Consider the following 20,750-nt stretch of genomic DNA (forward strand, 5'->3'; position numbering starts at 1 on the left):
TCTTTCTCTGTGAAGCCCTCCTGTTCATCCAACTGAACCAGCAATGTGTGGAAAGAAATACAAGACACCCCACAGCCTGCAGGACCATCAAGAACAACACCTATGTAATAACTTCAGCAGGAGATGAAAGTGACAAGAGCAAACTTGTTGAACCCCCACTCTATATCACGTGGAGGAGACAGGTGTAGTTAAGTGACGAGAATGAGGGAACGACAGAGCTTTCTGCACGGCTTCCAAGTGGCTGCTCCACCATGTACCCTGCTGTCTCTGCAAGTGATGTGTGTGTGCACTTGAGATGCCCCATCAGGTCAATCTAGGAGCGCCATGGACGAAGTGTTCCTGTGGCTCTGGATCCTTACTCGTTCCAACGGAAGAACAGGGACAATTCCTAAAGTTAAAAGCCATAGTTGTGTTAGTTCAAAGGGAAAGATCAAAGCTCCCATGTGGATTTGGTGGATTTTCCTAGCCTTGGGCCTCTTCCTTTCCCTCCCCTTCCTGCCCTCCTCATGCAGTGACCCTAAAGATAAGGTCCAGTAGGAAGAGAAGCAGTCCAGTTTTGGCCTCTTGCTGGATTAATTCCTTTTTTTTTTTGAGACAGGGTCTTACTTTGTTGCCCAGGCTGGAGTGCAGTGGTGCAATCTCGGCTCACTGCAGCCTTAACCTCCAGGTTCAAGTGATCTTTCCACCTTAGGCTCCTGAGTAGCTGGGACTACAGGCATGCACCACCATGCCAATCTAATTTTTTATAGAGGTAGAGTTTTGCCCTGTCACCCAGGCTGGTCTGAAACTCCTGGGCTCAAGCAACCCACCCACCTCAGCTTCCCAAAGTGCTGGGATTACAAGTGGGAGCCACTGCACTCAGCCTAGATTAATTCTTAATTGTAAAAGGAGACAGAAACTAATGGCAAAACATGCTTTTTATGTGTACGTGTAAGAGAGTGCAAGATAGAATATGACTTGCTTACTGTCTACCTCATAATGTTAATAATCGAGGTTTACATGTAGATATACATTCAAATATATTATACATAATAAAGACATGTACTCATATAAAAGAGCCTAGATCACTCCTTTTATAACACTGAGCTTGTTATTCTCCATTGATGGGTTGAAGTTTTTTTTCATATTCTCCTTCTCTCTCTTCCCAGTGTTTTGGAATTTCCTGGGCATTTTTCCTACCCTTCCTTTTCTTACCCTTCGCTGGATGTCACCTCCTCCCCCGGCCACTGAATGCCATTGAATGCCATTTCCTTTCCTCTCAGCGCTGCTTCTCCCTCCCAGCTCCCCAGTTAAAGCTCTTTTTTGATGTACGGCTTTGCTGGAGGGGTAGCACATCAGAACTGGAGTGCAACTTAGAAGCGGTGTTCCTGCAAGAATTCAGAGTTCATATGTCCTCCTGAAGATGCTTTGGAAGTTAACACAAGATTCAGAAATTAACTAACTTTTATATCCTCAGAGGAGAAGAAATCTATGCTTATCAGTTTTTTAGGAGATTTGTTTGGTTATGCATACACCTTTTTATAGCTCAGGAACATATATTTTTGCATGTTTGGCTTTATACTCTCAAATCTACCTTATTACTTGCTTATACCTTTTTTCCTCTAATTTTCATGCAATTCGTTTTCACATTGCTGCTGAAAGAGTAGGACCATTGTGTTGCAGTGAGTTAAGCCAGGGACATTTTTGTTTACTAAAATGACTTAGGCTATAGAATCCTGAGGCGGCTCATAATAGGATAGAGTGAGCATGTGCTTTCGGGGCACAGGTTCTCAGTAAATACTTGTTGTTTATTAACTGAAAGTAGCATTACCTTTGTTATTTATAAAACTAATAATATTTGGAGAACTTTGTTATTTATAAAGCTAATAATATTTGTTGGTCTTTCTTGGGGTAGATCCTTAGATATTTTGCTATTTTATGTTTACCTTGAGGAACATGTAGAACCTTTTAAATGATAATTTGTTTCACTGTTTCATAAACTTTATGTTTTTAAGTAACCCAGAACTACTGTAATTCACTGCTTTAATACCTGCTTTGGGTGAAATCCCATAAAATCTGTGAAGCCAGTTTTCATTAGTATACTTTTGAACTTCAAACTCTTATGGTAATATGTAATAAGTTAATTATCCACCTTGTGTTTTTGGCCAGAAAACCTTTGTTTTCTGGCCAAAACTATAACTACAAATGACCTTTTTTTTGCATATAAAGTGCTTAGGAGGACTTGAAGGTAATTAATCACTATAACTACAAATGACCTTTTTTGCATATAAAGTGCTAAATAGTTTAATTATTCCTACGCGAGACTGAGAAGATTCTTCTTTATGTATAATCATTAAAATGGCATCGAGAACTATGATTTGCTGAAAGAATTGGCATGTCTATAATTAGTCTAGACACCACCTTTGTGCTGTGAATGGACTGATGTTCTCCAGTTATTACGGCTAGAGATTAAAAAGCCTGTGCTTTCACTTTGACCACGGATGCCCCAAGTCATATTTCATCTCGTTTCTGCTAATTTGGTTTTTTTCTCCCTTGCTTCATTCAGGCCAAAGAGGGGCACTTGTTTTTCAGTATCATATTCATCAAATGCTGGGGCAAGGAAATGTTTACTTTCACCGTTTTCTCATAAATTGTCCTTCCCTCTCCCATACCTATAATGAATAATCTCACTCATTTTCATCTATTCTCAGGTTTTTAGTGATTTTTCTAGTAACTTAATTGTAGTAATGTAATATACTAAATTATCTAAGTGACAAGCTAATTTTAATATCCTCTACCATCCTCTATCCTTCTGTGCTTTATTTTAAAAAGCTGTAGAAATATATGACATTGTGAACATCTGAGCAGGCATTTTCATTTGTTATGGCAACAGACAAAAACCTCCTTTTTTAAAAAATAGCAATATGTCAGGTTTTTAGAAGCAATGCTACTCGGCTTCATTTTGCTGTGACTCATTCCATGTGTTTTCTTTGGGGACTCTTTGGCCTGAGGGTTGGTGGCATTTTTGCATCCTGGAAGCGGGCACAATACAGTAGTGTTACCACTATTGCAGCACAAGGGTGGCATGCCCCTGTGCCACCTGCTGTCCTAGCCCTGGCTGTAAGCAGTTGCCTGCCCTAAGTCCTCCTCTTCATTCCCTTGCTGTAACTCACCATCCATCACTGGAAGCAGAGGTTCAGCCATCAGTTCACTTTTTTCAAAGAGGCTTGGTCCCCTGGCTTTCATGCTCTGGGCCAGCCCTAGCTCAGGAATCACTAGTTCTAAAAACATCCTTTGGTGCTTCTGCAAAAACAGTTGGGTGTAGTGCAGCCCCCAACTCCCCAGAAGTTTGGTGGAGATGGTGGGTGGAGGTCACCTCCAGATTTCATGCCCGTGCTGTGGATGGAAAGCGCCATGTGTTCAGAGCAGCTTCTGGCTTCCTGGCAGCCGTAGGTGTGCGTTAGCATGGTGCAGGGTCTAGTGCTGTCCTTCTGGAGCTGAAGAGAACCTGGCTGTCGCTGGTAACCATATGACTCTAAAGACCAAAGTGTGACCCCCTGACCCTCCCGTGGGCTGCACCCAAGCAGAGCACTTGTCCTTATGTTTTCACATTGTGCCTGCTGCTCCCAGAGTCTGTCGCTCCTTACAGCTTTGTTTCTTTGCCTCAAGGGCCACAAGATGCTTTTGCTCAAAAAGCCCCCAGATCAGCTGCACCCAAGCCGGTCTGTCAGTGCCGTCACTACCACCCAGCATCCTGCCGTTAAGGCTCAGTGTTTTGAAGCTGAGCAGTATAGCAGGTGACATCTCTTTGTATGGCCACCCTTGGTCATGATGAATTTGCCACTGAGTGACTTAATTCAGTGTGCTAGGGAATTCAAGGCTTTTCTCCTCTGGAACGTTGTCCATCTTAAGCAATACTGATCTCGCCATAAAATCCTGTGTGGGGAAGCAGAAGTTGACTAGAAAGGGTTTGATTGTGGCACCCACGTTGAACGTGTTAGCTATCTAGAGTATCATTTGTTTCACTTTTCATCAATCCCCAGGCTCAATAAGCATCTTCATTTGGATAAGATTGATTATTATACTCATTGCATTATTGCATGGGGTAAGGGACATATGTGTTGGATTGATAATCATGATGCTGCCAATGAATTCAAAGTTTTCTAAGCCAAAATGTGGTTCCCAGAGCAGCAACATCAGCATCCCCTGAGAAGTTTCTGGAAATTCAGATTCTCAGGCTTTACCCCAAACCTACTAAATCAGAAACTCCAGGATACTCCTCCATCTGTGTTTTAGCAAGGCCTCTGGTGGTTCTGATGTCTCCGTGGTTTGAGACCCACTGCCATAGAGCAGGGCTGTCTAATAGAACGTTCTGTGGTGATGAAACGGTCAGTATCCCTGCCATGCAGTAGTGGAGCCACTAGACACCACATGTGGCGGTCGAGTTCTTGAAATGTGGCTGCTGTGACCAACAATAGCATTCATTATTTTATTTAATTTTGATTAATCTAGGTTTAAATTCAAATAGCTGCATATAGCTAGTGGCTGTCCATCAGATAGCCCAGCCCCAGAACACACCCTGCTAATTATTATTGGTAAACTCCTAAAATGCTTTAAGATGTTGGTTGTGGAATTATTAATTTTAGATCATAGAACAGAATCTTCCTTACTCAATTCAACAGAATTGAAACTGCAATTGTTATAACAGTAGTTGATTTTGATTCTTTGTGTGCAGGGGAGATAGTTTGTGGGCTGCTGGCTGGTTAGGGAAAGCCTATTCTTGAGCTGATTGATTGTTGATTTTGTGAATGTGCATCAACTGTGCAGTGCCGGGTGGCTCATGCCTGTTGCAGATATAACCAATGGCAGTAGATACATGTCCTTTTAGGAGTAAAGCTGTTGCTCAGGAAGGGGCTGTGCCAGTGTTTCGCACAGATGGACTCTGGTTTCTCCAGCCTGTCCAGCAAAGTGGATGTGCTTCCAGCCAAAGAGAAGTTAATGAGCCCTTCAGGCACTTTGGGCTGCTCGTGAAACCTCCCAGAAACTGTGCTGCGGGAGACGGGGGTGCTGAATTGCCAAATCTAGGGCTAGCACGTCAGATGGACAAAACTCTTGAATCACATTCAGTTTCTTCAGTTTAGGAGAACTTGAAGGAAAAAAGGTCATGCCAGGTGTGTTAGGTGGAACTGCTACAAAGCCCAGAAGAAACTTTGAGATTTGTCTCTGGGGTGATGTGACCACATCCTTGTCACCTTTCCAAAACACCAGCAGACGCTCTAGGAAGAAAGCATCCCCAGCAGTCCTGTGATCCTGCAACTAGAGCAAAATGTGACATTGAGGAGCCAGGGAATGTCTGAGTCCTTTGGGACTGTTCCCCCAAACCTAGCAACTGAAGTCTCAAACTTAAAGCAACCATCTTTGGCTACGCAGAAAATGATACTCAATTCTTTGTCAGAAGCAAAGTTCTACATGACTAAGCTTCCTAATTGAGGGCCCCATTTGTTGAATTATTTGAAGCCCTATCATTGATTTTCATAATCCATCTCCTGTTAGAATCCTAGAATGTTAAAACGAGGTGGAAGAGACCTTGGAAACGGTCATAATCCAGCCTTCTTGTTTTATAGACACCCAGAGAGGTTATGAGTTGAGTAAGGGCACACACAGCACTGTAGGGTCAAGGACCACATTGCTCTTCAGTTTCTTTGGTGTCATAGGTCAGCTGGGGTCATAGGTCAGAAGCTGGACAGATTGATGAAAAAGGAACATTTCAAAGACATGATAAGAAATATACTGATGCACGCTATTAGGTTTTAAAATGCTTCTTGCTCATGCATCCTATAGATATCTGGAAAATTCCAATAAAATATTTTGAGTGGTAAGATATTGCATTGGCCTTTTTGAAATAGCTAAAATTGTTCCTGCCACATATGTATATGATTTAGTCGTGACACAATTCATATTGCTAACCGGTTATTTTTTCTGGACAACTAGTTTGGTTGGGAGTAGTTTATTTTCCAAGCACTAGGCCTGTTTCAGTTTATTGACTTTGATACCCTGTCTTTTGTAACTTACTTTCCTTAAATAACATGCCCCTCCTACTTTACCCCCAAAGTATTGAGATGCTATGTGTGAAAAGTATGGCACTGAGCACCTAATAAGCATTCTCTAAGTGTTGGTTCAAAGAGTGAATACCATCCCATCCAGACGGGTCTGCATGTTAATTTCTTTAGATTTTCACTATGGCTGGGGGTTAAAAAAATTCTGTATATTTAGGGAGAATATTAGCTGCGTAATTTTTTTTCTCATCTAGCTTGAATGGAGTCTTAAGCAAAAAATTCACATGCTCACCAAAAGGCTGGGAGAGGTTTTGTAAATTGAATATGAGGCTATCGTTTGCGTCCACAAGACAAAGCCCTAAATCACATTTAGCATAATTTGTGGTTTTAAATTGGACTGATTTAGCAAGGAGAGTGAAATAATCTCTCATCCTGTCAAAAAGGTGATATCTTTAGAGAGCATTTAATTCCATTGGCAGAGTAACTTCAGGAAGACGACAGTAATTCTGCCTGCATTATTCTTGGTTTGTGGCTAAATTGAGATCATAAATTTCTCCTGATTTCACTAACTTTCATTATTGCTCTTCGAACTCATCAGATGAATGTGCTCTTCAAACTAATCAGATGAAGGCTTAGTGGTAGCTGGAGGGTGGACAGGGGAGGGATGAGGTCTGTGGGCAGCTGCACTGTATATACTTTATGATCTGGGGGGAGAAGATGACATCCAGTGACTTAGAAGACATAGCTTGGTGATTTTCTTTTCCTTTGAGATAGAGTTTCACTCTTGTCACCCAGGCTGGAGTGCAACAGCGTGATCTTGGCTCACTGCAACCTCCACCTCCTGGGTTCAAGCAGTTTTCCTGCCTCAGCCTCCCGAGTAGCTGGGATTATGGGCACCTGCCACCATGCCCAGCTAATTTTTGTATTTTGAGTAGAGTCAGGGTTTCACCATGTTGGTCAGGCTAGTCTCGAACTCCTGACCTCAGGTAATCCACCTGCCTAGGCCTCCCAAAGTGCTGGGGTTATAGGATTATAGGCGTGAGGCACCACTCCTGACCCTGGTGATTTTCTTGATAATCACTTACACAAGATGAATACCATTCATTTCCATGGAAGTGTTCCATGGACTGTGCACCTAAGAATGTGCATTTGCATCCATATTGTACAGGTAGGATTCCTTTGAATTCTTGCAGGTATCCAAGAGGGAGGGTTCTGGAGGAACTTCCAGCTGTCTAGATTACCCCATGAAAACCTGTTCTTTTATCAACAGCCACTTCAGGAGCTCACCCAGGGGCTGCTCACTAGACCACTGCTCCCTGCCCATGTGCCCTAGTTCAGAGTAATCCGTATTCTTCACAGTCCCTTCTTCCAGTGAAAGCGTTTCTTTTACTTTTCGCCAAGCATTCACTCTAAAAGAAATCAGGTCAGCGATACTGTAGACATTTCAGAAAGCTGAAAATGATGACTCAAAACTATAATTAGCGATGTTCTTGTCCCTTTAATTTTATTCCCCTGGGAGTTATCAATTGGTGTCCTTGAAATGGCTAGCTGCTTAAATATTTTAGATGTATGTTTGGCATTTTACACACACCTTTGTACTGGTTCTAATCACAAGTGCTCTTGGGTCTGAGTTTAGGTCTGACTGCAGGCAAGCAGGTTGGTTTTCTGGCCTCCTGGGGCACCCCTGGAGGAAGCAGATGGGATGGGAAGTAAACCTGACGGATATGAGACATCACACTTTTTCGGGCTGGGCTCCAGGCACCTGTTCATGTTTTTAGTTACCTGGATAGTCTTGGTATCAGAGTTTACATGAACCATGGCCAAGCTTATCACCCATACAAATGTTTGTAGAATGATTGAATAGCAAATGGAATAGATGAATTACAGCCTATGGAAAGTCCTTCTGCTGCCAATTTATAGTTTGTCCTTTTGAGATAAAGATGCCTTTGGCTTTTACATTTGTATTTTCAAGTATATATATGCTAGGGAAGGAGGAACCTTTCAGGTCCCCAGTGGTTGATTTTCACCTTTGATCTGCATACTAGTGTTCATAGCATGTTACTGAGTTGACTTTTTTATTTCTATATAATAACAATATATCAATGTGTTGCAAATCTGATGTAACCTTTGTGTGTGTGTGTATGTGTATGTATGGGTGTGTGTCTGTATGTATGTGTGGTATTGATCAAGATACATTACTCCAGAGGCCAAAATCAGAAACTAGGGATATTGAATATTTCGTTATTTAAAATTGAGCTAATATAATGCAATGTTAAGAGGACAGCTGTTCAGATACTGGGTTAAACAGCTTCAATGTATGTCACCCAGGAAGGGATTTGGAGGTTGCTCTCTTTCTTCTGGTGGCAATGCAAGAAAACCAAAAGAAAAAAACAATTGCACTTAAAAGATCCTATATGACAGCTATAAGTGTATATGCTTTGTAATATTCACTTTTATAGGCTGCTATGGTACAGAAATTCTCTTTTGTGCATTTTTGCTCTGTTTCCCTCCTCGTTGTCCATCCGAAACAAACTATGCCAAGCACTTAGCTAATGATATACGAAGAAGCATTTCAGCAGCCACTCAGAAGTGAGTGACTGCTTATGAAAAACTTGTGAAAAATAAGTAAGACCAATAGGTGAATTCAATGGTCCTTTTGGAGTTATATGTTTCTTAGCTTTGAATAAAAACAAAATGTGCTGCTGCCATCCCTTGCTAGGAGTTCCATTCCCAGATTCACACTCAGCATTTATGTTTCCATGGCGGTACCACCAAACATAGCAGAACTGAAGAATTTGGAAGTGCTCAACTTTTTAAATAACCAGATTGAGAAGCTGCCAACACAGATCAGCAGGCTTCAAAAACTCAAACACCTGAACCTGGGGTGAGTATCAGTGGAGGTGAAAGGATGGAGAGGAAGAGAGTGGAAGGGGCGTGCTGGGTAGGGCCAGGGGAGGGATTCCATGCATATCATTGCACAGAAGTGGATTTCTAATTTCTTTTTGTGTTTTGTGTTTTAAAAAAAGTTTTATTGTTTTAATATATCCTTTTGGTGGCCTACATTAGTGAAGATTTGAGAGCTAATTGAGAAGCTAATAGTTGGCACAATAAGGAAGATAAATTTTTACTGTATTTTGTGTCCAGTAAAATTTTATCTCAGCTCTGTTGACCAAGAAGGGACTTATTTGCATAGCATGAACTGGCAGACAAGTTGTAATATGGTTGACTTTTTTCTCTCTGTGTTAAATAAGAATAGTTTATAAAGGACCTTCGTGCCATGGAGGGAAGAATATATTCCCTAATGCTGCTTCATTCATTTTTGCAATTCTTCTCTGTAGTTGAGAGGTGACAATTCTCTGTCTTTCTTTATGCAAAGGTAAAGATATGAGTTTTGTTTCAACTGAGGTTGCAGAACCGGGGAGCAGTAAATAATAATAATGATAACCTGTCTTCGTGTATTGCTTTGTAGCACTTGATCCTGTCAACATTTGTGAGGTAGGAAAGGCAGGTTTTAGTGCTTTCATTTTATACAGAGGAAGCCAAGCCTTTTCAAAGGGGCTAAGGGACTGGGTCCTGGTCACCCCTGATGTTAGTGGCCAAGCTGGGAAGAGAACCCCATGGTTCTGGGTCTAAAGGCTCCATCAGACTCCATTAATATGGTCTGGATCTGTGTCCCCACCAAATCTCATGTGGAATTGTAATCCCCATTGTTGGAGGTGGGGCCTGGTGGGAGGTGATTAGATCATGGGGGTGGAGCTCTCATGAATGGTTTAGCACCATCCCCTCTTGGTACTGTCCTTATGATAGTGAGTGAGTTATTGCAAGACCCCTCGTGCTCTCCTTCTCCTGCCATGTAATACACATGCTCCTGCATTGCCTTCCACCATGAGTAAAAGCTCCCTGAGGCTTCCCCACAAGCAGCAGCTGCCATGCTTCTTATACAGCCGGTAGAACCATGAGTCAGTTAAACCTCTTTTCTTGTAAGTTAACCAGCCGCAGGCATTCTTTTATAGCAATGGGAGAACAGACAAATACATCCATGGACCCCAAGCGGAACTGCAGCATCAGAATTCCATCTTCATTGGCACAGCTATTAGGTGAAACTGCCCACCCACTCATGCTTCAGTCTCTGTGCAGTCATATATTCATGAAATTGTAGCCACTAAATACTCTGGTTAAGTTAGTGATTGACGTGGAGTGGCAATGGATGCTGGCCAGATATTTGCCAATTTTTTTTTAATTTTTATTTTTGAGACGGAGTCTTGCTTTGTCACCAGGCTGGAGTGCAGTGATGCGATCTCAGCTCACTGCAACCTCTGCCTCCCAAGTTCCAGCGATTGTCCTGTCTCAGCCTCCCAAGTAGCTGGGACTACAGGTGCACACCACCACGCCCAGCTAATTTTTGTATTTTTAGTACAGACAGGGTTTTACCATGTTGGCCAGAATGGTCTCAATCGATCTCTTGACCTCGTGATCCACCCACCTCGGCCTCCCAAAGTGCTGGGATTATAGGCGTGAGCCACCGCGCCCAGCCACGAATGACATATTTAAACACTCACAGCACTGCCTGCCTGGGGCCTGGGAGTTGTCAGTTCTTTGGTACTGTTGAGTATAAAGTGTGAGGCAGGTGGCTGTAAGGTCAGAGGTCAGGCTAGACAGGGAATCCTGGATATCCGCTGTTCAGTGAATGAGGATTTACCAAGTTCCCAATCGTGTACTAGGCATTGTTACAGCTGCTGGCCATCTAGCCCTGATGGAGCTTCCATTACAGTTGAGGAAACCAACTGTAAACAAATAAATGTTTATAATAATGGCAGGGAGTCAAAAGTGCTAATGAAAGGCCTCTGTGCTAAATAAACAAGCTCCTCATGGGCATGGTGGCTCACGCCTGTAGTCTCAGCACTTTGGGAGGCTGAGGCTGGAGGGTCAGCTGAGGCCAGGAGTTCAAGAACAGACTTGTCAAGATGGCAAAACCTCATCTCTACTAAAAATACAAAAATTAGCTAAGTGTCGTGGCATGCACCTATGATCCCAGCTATTCTGCCCAGGGGGCTGAGGCAGGAGAGACATTTGAACCCAGGAAGCAGAGGTTTCAGTGAGCTGAGATCGTACAACTGCACTCCAGCTATGTGACAGAGTGATATTCCATCTCAAAAATAAACACATATATAAATAAATTAATGAGCTCCAATTTTATCATGCTGACCATCGAGAAATTTGCATAGCCGAGTAGTGGATATAAGATATGAAAGATCAGTGTGGAGAAGAGGGTGGAGGGAGGGAAACTAGAGGTTAGAAGACCAGTAAGAACATAAGCTTCATGTCCCATGTGAACTAGGAGAGTGACAGTGGAGACAGGGAGGGATTTTATATGAAAAATATACAGGTGGTAACGTTGACAGACAGTAACTGATGGGATGGAATGATATCTACATTTCTGTTGGACAGCTGAAAAATAGAACAGATGCAGACAGGTTTGGGAAGAAAATAATAAGCTCATGTTTTGTTGTTTGGTTTGAGGCACCATAGGACAGAGCCGTAAACTTTTCTTTTCCTTTTTTTTTTTTTTTTTTAGACAGAGTTTTGCTCTTGTTGCCCAGGCTCTAGTGCAATGGCACAATCTCGGCTCATGGCAACCTCCACCTCCCGGGTTCAAGCGATTCTTCTGCCTCAGCCTCCCGAGTAGCTGGGATTACAGGCGTGTGCCACCACACCCAGCTACTTTTGTATTTTTAGTAGAGATGCCATTTTACCATGTTGGTCAGGCTGATCTCGAACTCCTGACCTCAGGTGATCCACCTGCCTCAGCCTCCCAAAGTGCTGGGATTACAGGTGTAAGCCACCGCACTCAGCCCTAAACTTTTCTTTTTCAATGAATGCATTGTAGTTGCCTTCTTGTTCTCTTTGGAATTGTTTGCATTTTGGGCTGTTGGTGCTTTATTGATTGTGTAAAGCTTTTTGTACTTAATTACACAGCAACATAGATGGAGTTGTCAAAGTTTGAAGAAAACCTCCCAATTCTTTGGGAAAGGAGCTAAGATGGGTTTCACTAAAGGATACCTCTGTCCTCAAATGGTATAAAGAATTATACCACACAGTGAGGCAAGTTATAGGGAGGACTCCTTATTCTAAGGAGCCGGGCTGAAAGCATACACACAGGAGATCACAAAACGGAGCAGGGAAGCCACGTGTATGCATGATCCAAAAGGCACCCTCAATAAGAATTTGCTTTCAAAGTTTTATATAGTACTTGCAGTTTATTCTGTTGATTGTAAGACATGAGAGAATTTTAGGCCACCGGAACAAATTAAAGAAAGTTTAGTTCTGTTCTTAATTCCTTAAATGCAGTTTATTTCATAGAGTTATTTTCCAAAAAATGTGAAGCCACATAGGTTACCATGTTGATGATTATTTCTAGGATAACTTCACTGCAGGACCACTGTGCCCAACTATTCGGGAATAATGTTTGACCTTGTTTCTTGCAAGAGCTTGTCTCATGAACACATAGAAGTTTTTATTAAGTACCATATTGGTTATTTACGGATTTGGATTATTTATTTATTTATTTATTGAGACAGGGTCTCGCTCTGTCTCCCAGGCTGGAGTGCAGTGCAGTGGTGCAATCTCTGCCCACTGCAACCTATGCCTCCTGGGCTCAAGTGATCCTCCCACCTCAGCCTCCTGAGTAGCTGTAACCACAGGTACGTGCCACCACACCTGGCTAATTTTTGTAGTTTTTTCTGTAGAGACGGGGTTTTGCCATGTTGCCCAGGCTGGTCTCGGGCTCCTGAGCTCAAGCAATCTGCCTGTGTAGGCCTCCCAAAGTGCTGGGATTACAGACGTGAGCCACCGGGCTCAGCCTGGATTTTTTTTTAACTTTTATTTTTGATAACTGTGTGAGTAGGTCACTGTGGAGGTGAGAAAAATTAGTGCCTTTAGCCAAGAAGGTTTTATTGAAGCTGGAGGTGCTCAGGACCACCTGCAGAGAAGAAACTGCTCTGAAAAGGAGTCATTAGTACAGACCTTTCTGGGGCTTTAGAAGAAAAGGAAAAAAGATGCTGAATAGACTTAGACCCCCTGGTTTTATAAATTTCTCCATCATATGCAGACATTTGCCCACTTCCAACATGCATTTGAAAAATCTTCCCATGCAAACAAAGAATTGATACCACTTGGCATAGCTGAGACCTGCAAAGCTTTATGTTTCAACACCTGAAGTCACCTGAGATTAAGCAAGTGTGGCACAAATAGTAAAACCACAGTTAATAGTTCGGACTATCCAAAGTGGCTTGTCATGAGGTGAGCTTGCTCGCTTAGGGCTGATTCAAAATTTTCTCTCAAACCTTTTGAAAAATAATTCTAGCAACAGCTCTCATTTCCTGAGAAGTCACATCTGAGCCATGGATCAGGTGTTGGGTGCTTCACATATTTTCTCTCTCATCCTCCCAGTGATCCTGCCCTGAAGATGTTGTCAGCCTTATTTTATAGTTGAGGAAATTCAGTCTCAGAGAAGCTGAGTAACTTGGTCAATGTCACGCAGCTAGCAAGTGCTGGAGCCAGATTCCTCACCTAGCTGTCTCCTACCTTAAAGCTCCATTCTTTTCCTACTCCCACTGTAACCTCTCATGGAAACTTCGATTGCTAGCAGTGTCAGAGTGGGGCCCTAAGCATGGAATTCCTACACGTGGAAATGTGGATGGATGGAGATGGATGTTAGCACCTTCTGGGGGGAAGGGGGACAGCCAGCATGTTCCAGCTTTCATTCTGCAGAGAGAGATGCCACCAGGTCACCATGCACATGGTCTGGCCTCCGAAGAGGCGGCCAGAAGTCTCTGCAGTTCCTTGCCCCCTTCGTAGCTGGGGCTGTTGCTAGGAGTTCTTCTGAAGTTTCAGCATTTGTTTAAGGGCTTCCTTTCTGCCCCACCATGGTGGTGTGCCTACTACTGTTACATACTGCTGTCAGCTCCACATGGGACTCTGCTGTGTTCCTTACACGTTGTAGGTATTGGTTTGTCACTCAAAGGAAAAAGGAACCTTCAATTAAGTAGATTCTTGCCACCAAGAGGTGGAGGGGCTCCAGGCTTGCTCTGGGCTGGAGATTGAATGGGAGTTCTCTCTCAGGTGAGATGCCTCTTCCCTCTAAGCCTGTCTAACCGTGGATTTCCTATACCTAATATTGCAAAAGTGCATTTCTTTATTTGCAGAGAAAAATGTTAAGGAATCAGCAGTTTTCAAAAACGGATAACTTAAAGCAGTGTTTAAAGACAGAAGCACCTAGTGTATGCTTCTCTACCTTCCTTTCTGTCTCTGACTTGCAATTCTTCTCAGAATCCTTGCATGGGAGCCCAAGGGTCTGGAACGGCTTTGGCCTCCGTGAGGTACAGGGTGCTTCCAGACACATGTCACCTTCATCAGTCACTTCTGAAGTCTTTTCTCCTTACTCTCTCTTAGGCTGTTTTTTCATCTCAAGATAGCACTAATTACAAGCTCCATCTTGCCTGTGTTACAAGGTAATACAACAAGCCAAGTACTTGCCATAATGTGCTTCACAAACTGTGACTTCATGGAGAATATTTGTTGTTGCTGTCATGGCAGTAGATAGTCGTGGAGGTAGTTTTGCTGGGTGTAGTCTGTCTGGGTCGTTTTCTGCCTGAGAGGGGGAACCCACGTTTCCATTTTGGTTTCCCCCTGCTGTCTGCTGTTTCTGGTGAGGCCTGCTTGGTAGGACTGGACTGAGTTGGATCTGTTATGAGAAGCATCGATGACTAGAATGATTTTTATTGTCATACTTCCTTCCATCTTTCAATATCTGTCAACTTTTATTAAAGTTTTTTTTTAATTGGCTTTTAAGTATGCTCAAACGGAACTGCATTAAGAAAAATAAGGGGCTTAAAGAAAAGGATAAAAGATAGTGTAGAAAAAAATTCCCTTAACATCACACACTGGGGCCTGTCAGGAGGTGGGGGGCTGGGGGAGGGATAGTATTAGGAGAAATGCCTAATGTAAATGACAAGTTGATGGTTGCAGCAAACCAACATGGCACATGTATACCTATGTAACAAACCTGCATGTTGTGCACATGTACCCTAGAACTTAAAGTATAATAAAAAAAAAGAAAAAAATTCCCTTAGACTTCATCGGAGACACACACACACACACACAGACACAAACACATACTGCGTAAACACACACACCACCACACCCCCATACACACCCCATACACATACCACACCATACCATATCCATAACCCCACACACACACCACACACATACAACACACACCACCACACCACACACACACCCCATGCCCACCCACACACACCACACACACACCACAACCCCTCCACACACCACACACACAGCACACCCCCACACCACCATACCACACACACACCACACCCCCCACACCACACATAACACCCCCGTACACACACACATAACACTACACACAACACCACATACACACCCACACACACCACACACCCCTGCACACACCCACACGCAATTGATCCTTCAGCAACACATGGGTGGAGGGAGCACCACACTGACCCCCCATGCAGTCGAAAATCCACACATAACTTTTGACTCTGAATAAACTTAAGTACTAATAGCCTACAGTTGACCGGAAGCCTTACCAAAACATAAATGTCAATTAACACATATTTTGTGTGTTATATGTATTCTATTCTGCATTCTTACAATAAAGTAAGCTAAGCAATAGAAAATGTTATTAGGAAAGTCATAAGGAAAACAAAGTGCATTTACTGTTCTTTAAGTGGAAGTGGGTCATCTTAAAGGCCTTCATCCTCTTCTTTATGTTGAGTGGGCTAAGGAGGAAGAGGAGGGTTGGTCTTCTTGTCTCAGGGGTAGCAGAGGCAGAAGAAAAATATCCATGTGTCACTGGACCCAGGCAGTTCAAACCCATGTTGCTCAAGAGTCAATTGTACGATTTAAAAAATTTTTAAGTTGCAATAAAATACACATAAAATGTACTGTCTGGCTGGGCACAGTGGCTCACACCTGTAATCCCAGCACTTTGGGAGGCTGAGGCAGGTGGATCACGAGGTCAAGAGATCGAGACCATCCTGGCCAACGTGGTGAAACCTTTCTCTACTAAAAATGCAAAAATTAGCCGGGCGTGGTGGCACGTGCCTATAGTCCCAACTACTCAGGAGGCTGAGGCAAGATAATCGCTTGAACTGGGGAGGTGGAGTTTGCAGTGAGCTGAGATCTCACCACTGCACTCCAGTCTGGGCAACACAGCGAGACTCCGTCTCAAAAAAAAAAAATTACTGTCTTTGTAGTATACAGTTCAATGGTGTTAAGCGTATTCATATTGTTGTTTAGCCAATCTGCAGAATTTTCTCATCTTGCAAACCTGAATCCTACACCCATTGAAAAACATCTCTCCATTGCCCCTCCCTCCAGCCCCTGGCCATCACCATTCTAATTGAAGATAACTTTGAATTTTAACAGTTGTAGAAAAAAAAAAACCATGATTTTCCCTCCTAAAAGGAATAAATGAAATGAAATAAAGCAAAAGTCTGAAAACTACAAAGCTTCATGTGTATAGTTTCAGATATTATCACTACATTCATAAGGACGTTTTTCTTTACAAGGACAGATATTTTGTGATGGTTTGAATTTTTGTGTAAAACAGTGATTCAATTTCACCATTGGAGAAAAATGACAACTAAGAAATTTCCAAATGTTTCAGGAATATATAAGTTCTCTAAAATTATTAGTTTAAATAAGACAACATTTCCACATCATCTCACTTATATGTGGAATGTAAAAAAGTAAACCTCATAGAAACAGGGAATAAAATGGTTACCAGAGGCTGGAGGGAGAGGGAAATTGCCAAAGGACATTAAATTTTAGTTAGATAGGAGAAGTAAGTTCAAGAGATGGATTGTATATCATGGTGACTGCAGTCAATAACAATATGTAGCATATTTGAAAATTGCTAAGAGAGTGAATTTTAAGCATTCTCACCACAAAAGACAAAAAAATGACAAGCATATGATATGAGGCAATGCGTATATTAAACAGTGTGATTTAAGCCATTCCATGATGGATTACACATATATCAGAAGTATCATGTTGTACACCATAGGTATTTACAATCTTCATTTGTCAATATAAATATTACATAAATGATTTTTATAATTAAAAAAAAATAGGATGGATGTGGTGACTCACACCTATGATCCCAGCATTCTGGGAGGCCAAAGTGGGAGGATGGCTCGAGCTCAGGAGTTTGAGACCAGCCTGGGCAACACGGCAAAAACCAATCTCTGCAAAAAATACAAACATTGGTGGGGTGTGATGGTGTGCACCTGTGGTCCCAGCTACTTGGGAGGCTGAAGTGGAAGGATCGCTTGAGCCCATGGAGGTCAAGGCTGCGGTGACCCAAGATCGTGCCACTGCACTCCAGCCTGGGCAACAGAGCAAGGCCCTATCTCAAAAAAAATAAAAATAAAAATAAAATATAAAGTGACTCTAGGATCATGGCACTCTCTTACACTTTCAGCCTGTGAAACTGAGGTGCCCTTGATAGTCTCTATAAATGTGTCTTTGGTGTCCTGATGTAGATTTTTGTCCCCCTGCAACAGCATGAACAGGCTGAACATTTCGCCACAAGGCTTTGGCTCCCTGCCAGCTCTTGAGGTTCTGGACTTGACTTACAACAATTTGAATGAAAATTATCTTCCTGGAAACTTCTTCTACCTGAGTAAGAAACTTTCAGTTCTATGAATCTCCTCAACATTATACTTTGCATTCTAAGAGTGAAATTTATTTGCCGGGACCTAAACTCCAAGAGAAATTATTGGACAGAGATAACTTTTTCTTTAGAGACTTCTTTTGAATATTCCTTCATAGCTCAGCATATGTGCATTTGATATATCGTTATGTGACACCATTGGGCTGAAGTGGACTTAGTAAAGTCATATTAACATTCTGAGAGAGATGATATACCTAAATGAGATCAAACCTCACATTTAGCTAAGAGACTTGACTTTCTTTTTAAATAGCGTGCCAAAAAAAGGTATCCTCTCATGTTGGTATTAATTCTTTGTACGATATTTGTCCAGGATGTCCCAATCAATTATTTATAAAAATATTTATTAATAAACCACTAATGGAATTTTTAAATTTTCCAGCCAGGATTCTTATTTTCAGCCTTTTAAAAAGTACTCTTATTGACCTATTTATCCAGTACACAGACATTAAGAAATTATTGGCCACAGGTGAACACACCTTATTCTTTTATATGCCAACAAATTTCTTGCTGAAGATGCTTTTGAAAATTAAAAAATGATTTCTTCTGGGAACTCATGCACTATTTCAGACAAGGTTTGTTTCTCTTAAATGAGTGTTCTATTTCTTCAATTAGTAACTTACATGGCATTCAGAAAATCTGAATTTTCTGAGCTGGTCTCTAAAATTTCACTTTTTGCCTTATGTACGTTCTCTCTTTGTGACTTTCTCAAGCACAGGAAACCAACTGTAAAATATTTTCTTGGGTGGTGAAGCCCCTGTTTTTATTATGTTATATTAACATACAGTTCTGGAGTCTGAGCTCCAAAGATCACTTGAGGCTAGGAGTTTAAGACCAGCCTGGGCGACATAGAGAGACCCTGTCTCTAGAAACAAAAATTAAAAAATTAACCAGGCATAGTAGCATGTGCCTGTAATCTTAGCTAATCAGGAGGCTGAGGTAGGAAGATTGCTTGAGGCCAGGAATTTGAGGCTGCAGTGACCCACTGCACTCCAGTCTGGGTGACAGAACGAGACTCTGTCTCTAAAAAATAAATAAATACTGATAAACAAAACATACCTCTAATTATACTCAGCTTTTTTGGTTGAGGATAAACAGATGCTTTAGAATTTTAGCCTTCAATAGTTTGGAATCATATTATCATTGTGTAGTAATTGTGAACAAATTTCTGACTACTGATATTCTGCTTAAGTTAGGATTTACTCTGTTAACTTCATGCCATTATTTTAGTCCCTTTGTCTTCATTTACTTTTGTCCTTAAGGCTGTAGAAACAAGTAGTAATAATTAGTCAGATTATGGACTGATGAGCTGTGGTTATAGCCTCCATCACCAGAAAGCCTTTCATTAATTTTTAACACAGTGCTATTTACATAGGAAAAGGTCTATTTTAACATAGTTGTATTCCCTTGAAAGAACCTTTTTGCCCTAGGTATCCACAAAAGTGGCACAGTAGTTTTCTTTGTTTTACTTTGGATGCAAATGGAGAAATAAATGTGAATCAAAAGTAATCTGTGAGAAAAATAGCAATCTTTTTTGAAAATGTGTTGAAACTCTGTGCCCCAAAATGCAAGTGCCTACGTTGTTAATTGTATCAGTCCTCTTGGATATAGATGTTTTCCTGGACACACCAGCTCCACAATAAGCCAGTAAATGTAAGTTTGACCTGCTTGTTATTATTGGGAGCCCTAGGTATGTCAAAGGCTTTTCACCAAGCCAGGGTTATTAATCAAAGCTGACTCCCTCGTATTGATCAGACCTCAAATGGTTGGGTTCCATGCCACCCTGTTTATATATTGCTGTTTAATTTGCAGCCACCCTGTGTGCACTCTATCTAAGTGACAACAATTTTGAAATCCTGCCACCAGATATTGGGAAGCTCACAAAGTTGCAGATAGTAAGTAAGTTATCTAAATTCTTAGAGAATCAATTCACTGCTGCAGCCTTGTAGGGGTAGAATCAAGTCAATCTGAGAAGGAGTCAGGTTTGTTTTGCAGGAATAAACCACTGCTTCTGATAGTGTTTCTTGATTATCTGCCGGCGCTTGTAAATAAATGGAAAGGACTGAGCTGTGGTAGAAGAGAGGACATGGAGGAGGATGAGAGTTTCTGTGGAGCACCTTTTAATGTGAAAATGTGTTGACAACTCCCTGTTTTCTTCTGTTTAGCTCAGCAATAGGGATAACAACCTGATCTCACTGCCTAAGGAAATCAGGGTGCTTACCCAGCTTAAAGAGCTCCACATTCAGGGGAACTGCCTCACTGTTCTACCCCCAGAATTAGGTAAGTTTGCTGATGAATGAACTTAGTTCTGGGTTTCATGAGTAACAATTATCCTAATGTAGCAATTCTGAACAACCTCTCTCCTCTTCTTGGCAACTGCTCTCCACCTAGACACCCAGTTCTGATCATTTGAGAACCATTTGTCATTGACCAGAGTTCAGCTGCTATAGGTTTGACCTTCCCCGATGCTGTGTTCTGCAGCTGTAGTGTCCCGTGTCTTAGAAACTGCTGATGAAAGATGACCCTGCTCAGCTCCCTGCATGATGTAGTGGAAAAAGCATGGGGTTAGTAGTAAGAGCCTTATGCATGGCTCCTTGTTGACTAGCTGGGTAAGCTTTCTGGGTCTTGGTTGTTATTGATAACGTATCAGTCTTACTTTTTAACTCCTTACTTTTTTATTGACCTAGAAAAACTTTTAGCAAAGAATTAAAGTAGTTGTTATGGCTACTTGAAGATGTTGATACCTCTCCTGGTCGTGAATTTGCCTCTCTCCTGATCCCATTTCTAGTAGGAATTGTTAAATATGTTCTTGCTGGGAATGGGTCCTACTTCTGGCCACTGAATCCTAATCCTCTAACAAGTCATTCCTATTTCCGGAGTGGGTTTATGTCCCCCGCCAGAAGTAACCTCCAAGCCAGTCATTCTGTTACTGC

General features: G+C 41.9%; 1 protein-coding gene across 1 annotated transcript; it reads left to right on the forward strand.

Moving 5' to 3' along the window:
* Nucleotides 1–3,657: 3,657 nt before the first annotated feature.
* On the forward strand, nucleotides 3,658–20,339 carry LOC466050 (ras suppressor protein 1-like). The gene is made up of 6 exons (XM_024346772.3): nucleotides 3,658–3,776; nucleotides 8,755–8,919; nucleotides 17,651–17,769; nucleotides 19,630–19,712; nucleotides 19,983–20,097; nucleotides 20,299–20,339. The coding sequence occupies exons 1-6, from the start codon at nucleotides 3,658–3,660 to the stop codon at nucleotides 20,337–20,339; spliced, it is 642 nt and encodes a 213-aa protein (XP_024202540.3).
* The last annotated feature ends 411 nt before the right edge of the window (nucleotides 20,340–20,750 follow it).

Source organism: Pan troglodytes, chromosome 8, assembly GCF_028858775.2.
Source record: "Pan troglodytes isolate AG18354 chromosome 8, NHGRI_mPanTro3-v2.0_pri, whole genome shotgun sequence".
Taxonomy (NCBI): domain Eukaryota; kingdom Metazoa; phylum Chordata; class Mammalia; order Primates; family Hominidae; genus Pan; species Pan troglodytes.

Bases quoted from the DNA above. Each gene is read 5' to 3' on its own strand.
- LOC466050 (XM_024346772.3), top strand. From the start codon at position 3,658: ATGCTTTTGCTCAAAAAGCCCCCAGATCAGCTGCACCCAAGCCGGTCT. The intron at 8,920-17,650 runs GTGAGTATCAGT...CCCCTGCAACAG, and splicing joins CTCAAACACCTGAACCTGGG to CATGAACAGGCTGAACATTT. The intron at 20,098-20,298 runs GTAAGTTTGCTG...TGTGTTCTGCAG, and splicing joins TGTTCTACCCCCAGAATTAG to CTGTAGTGTCCCGTGTCTTA.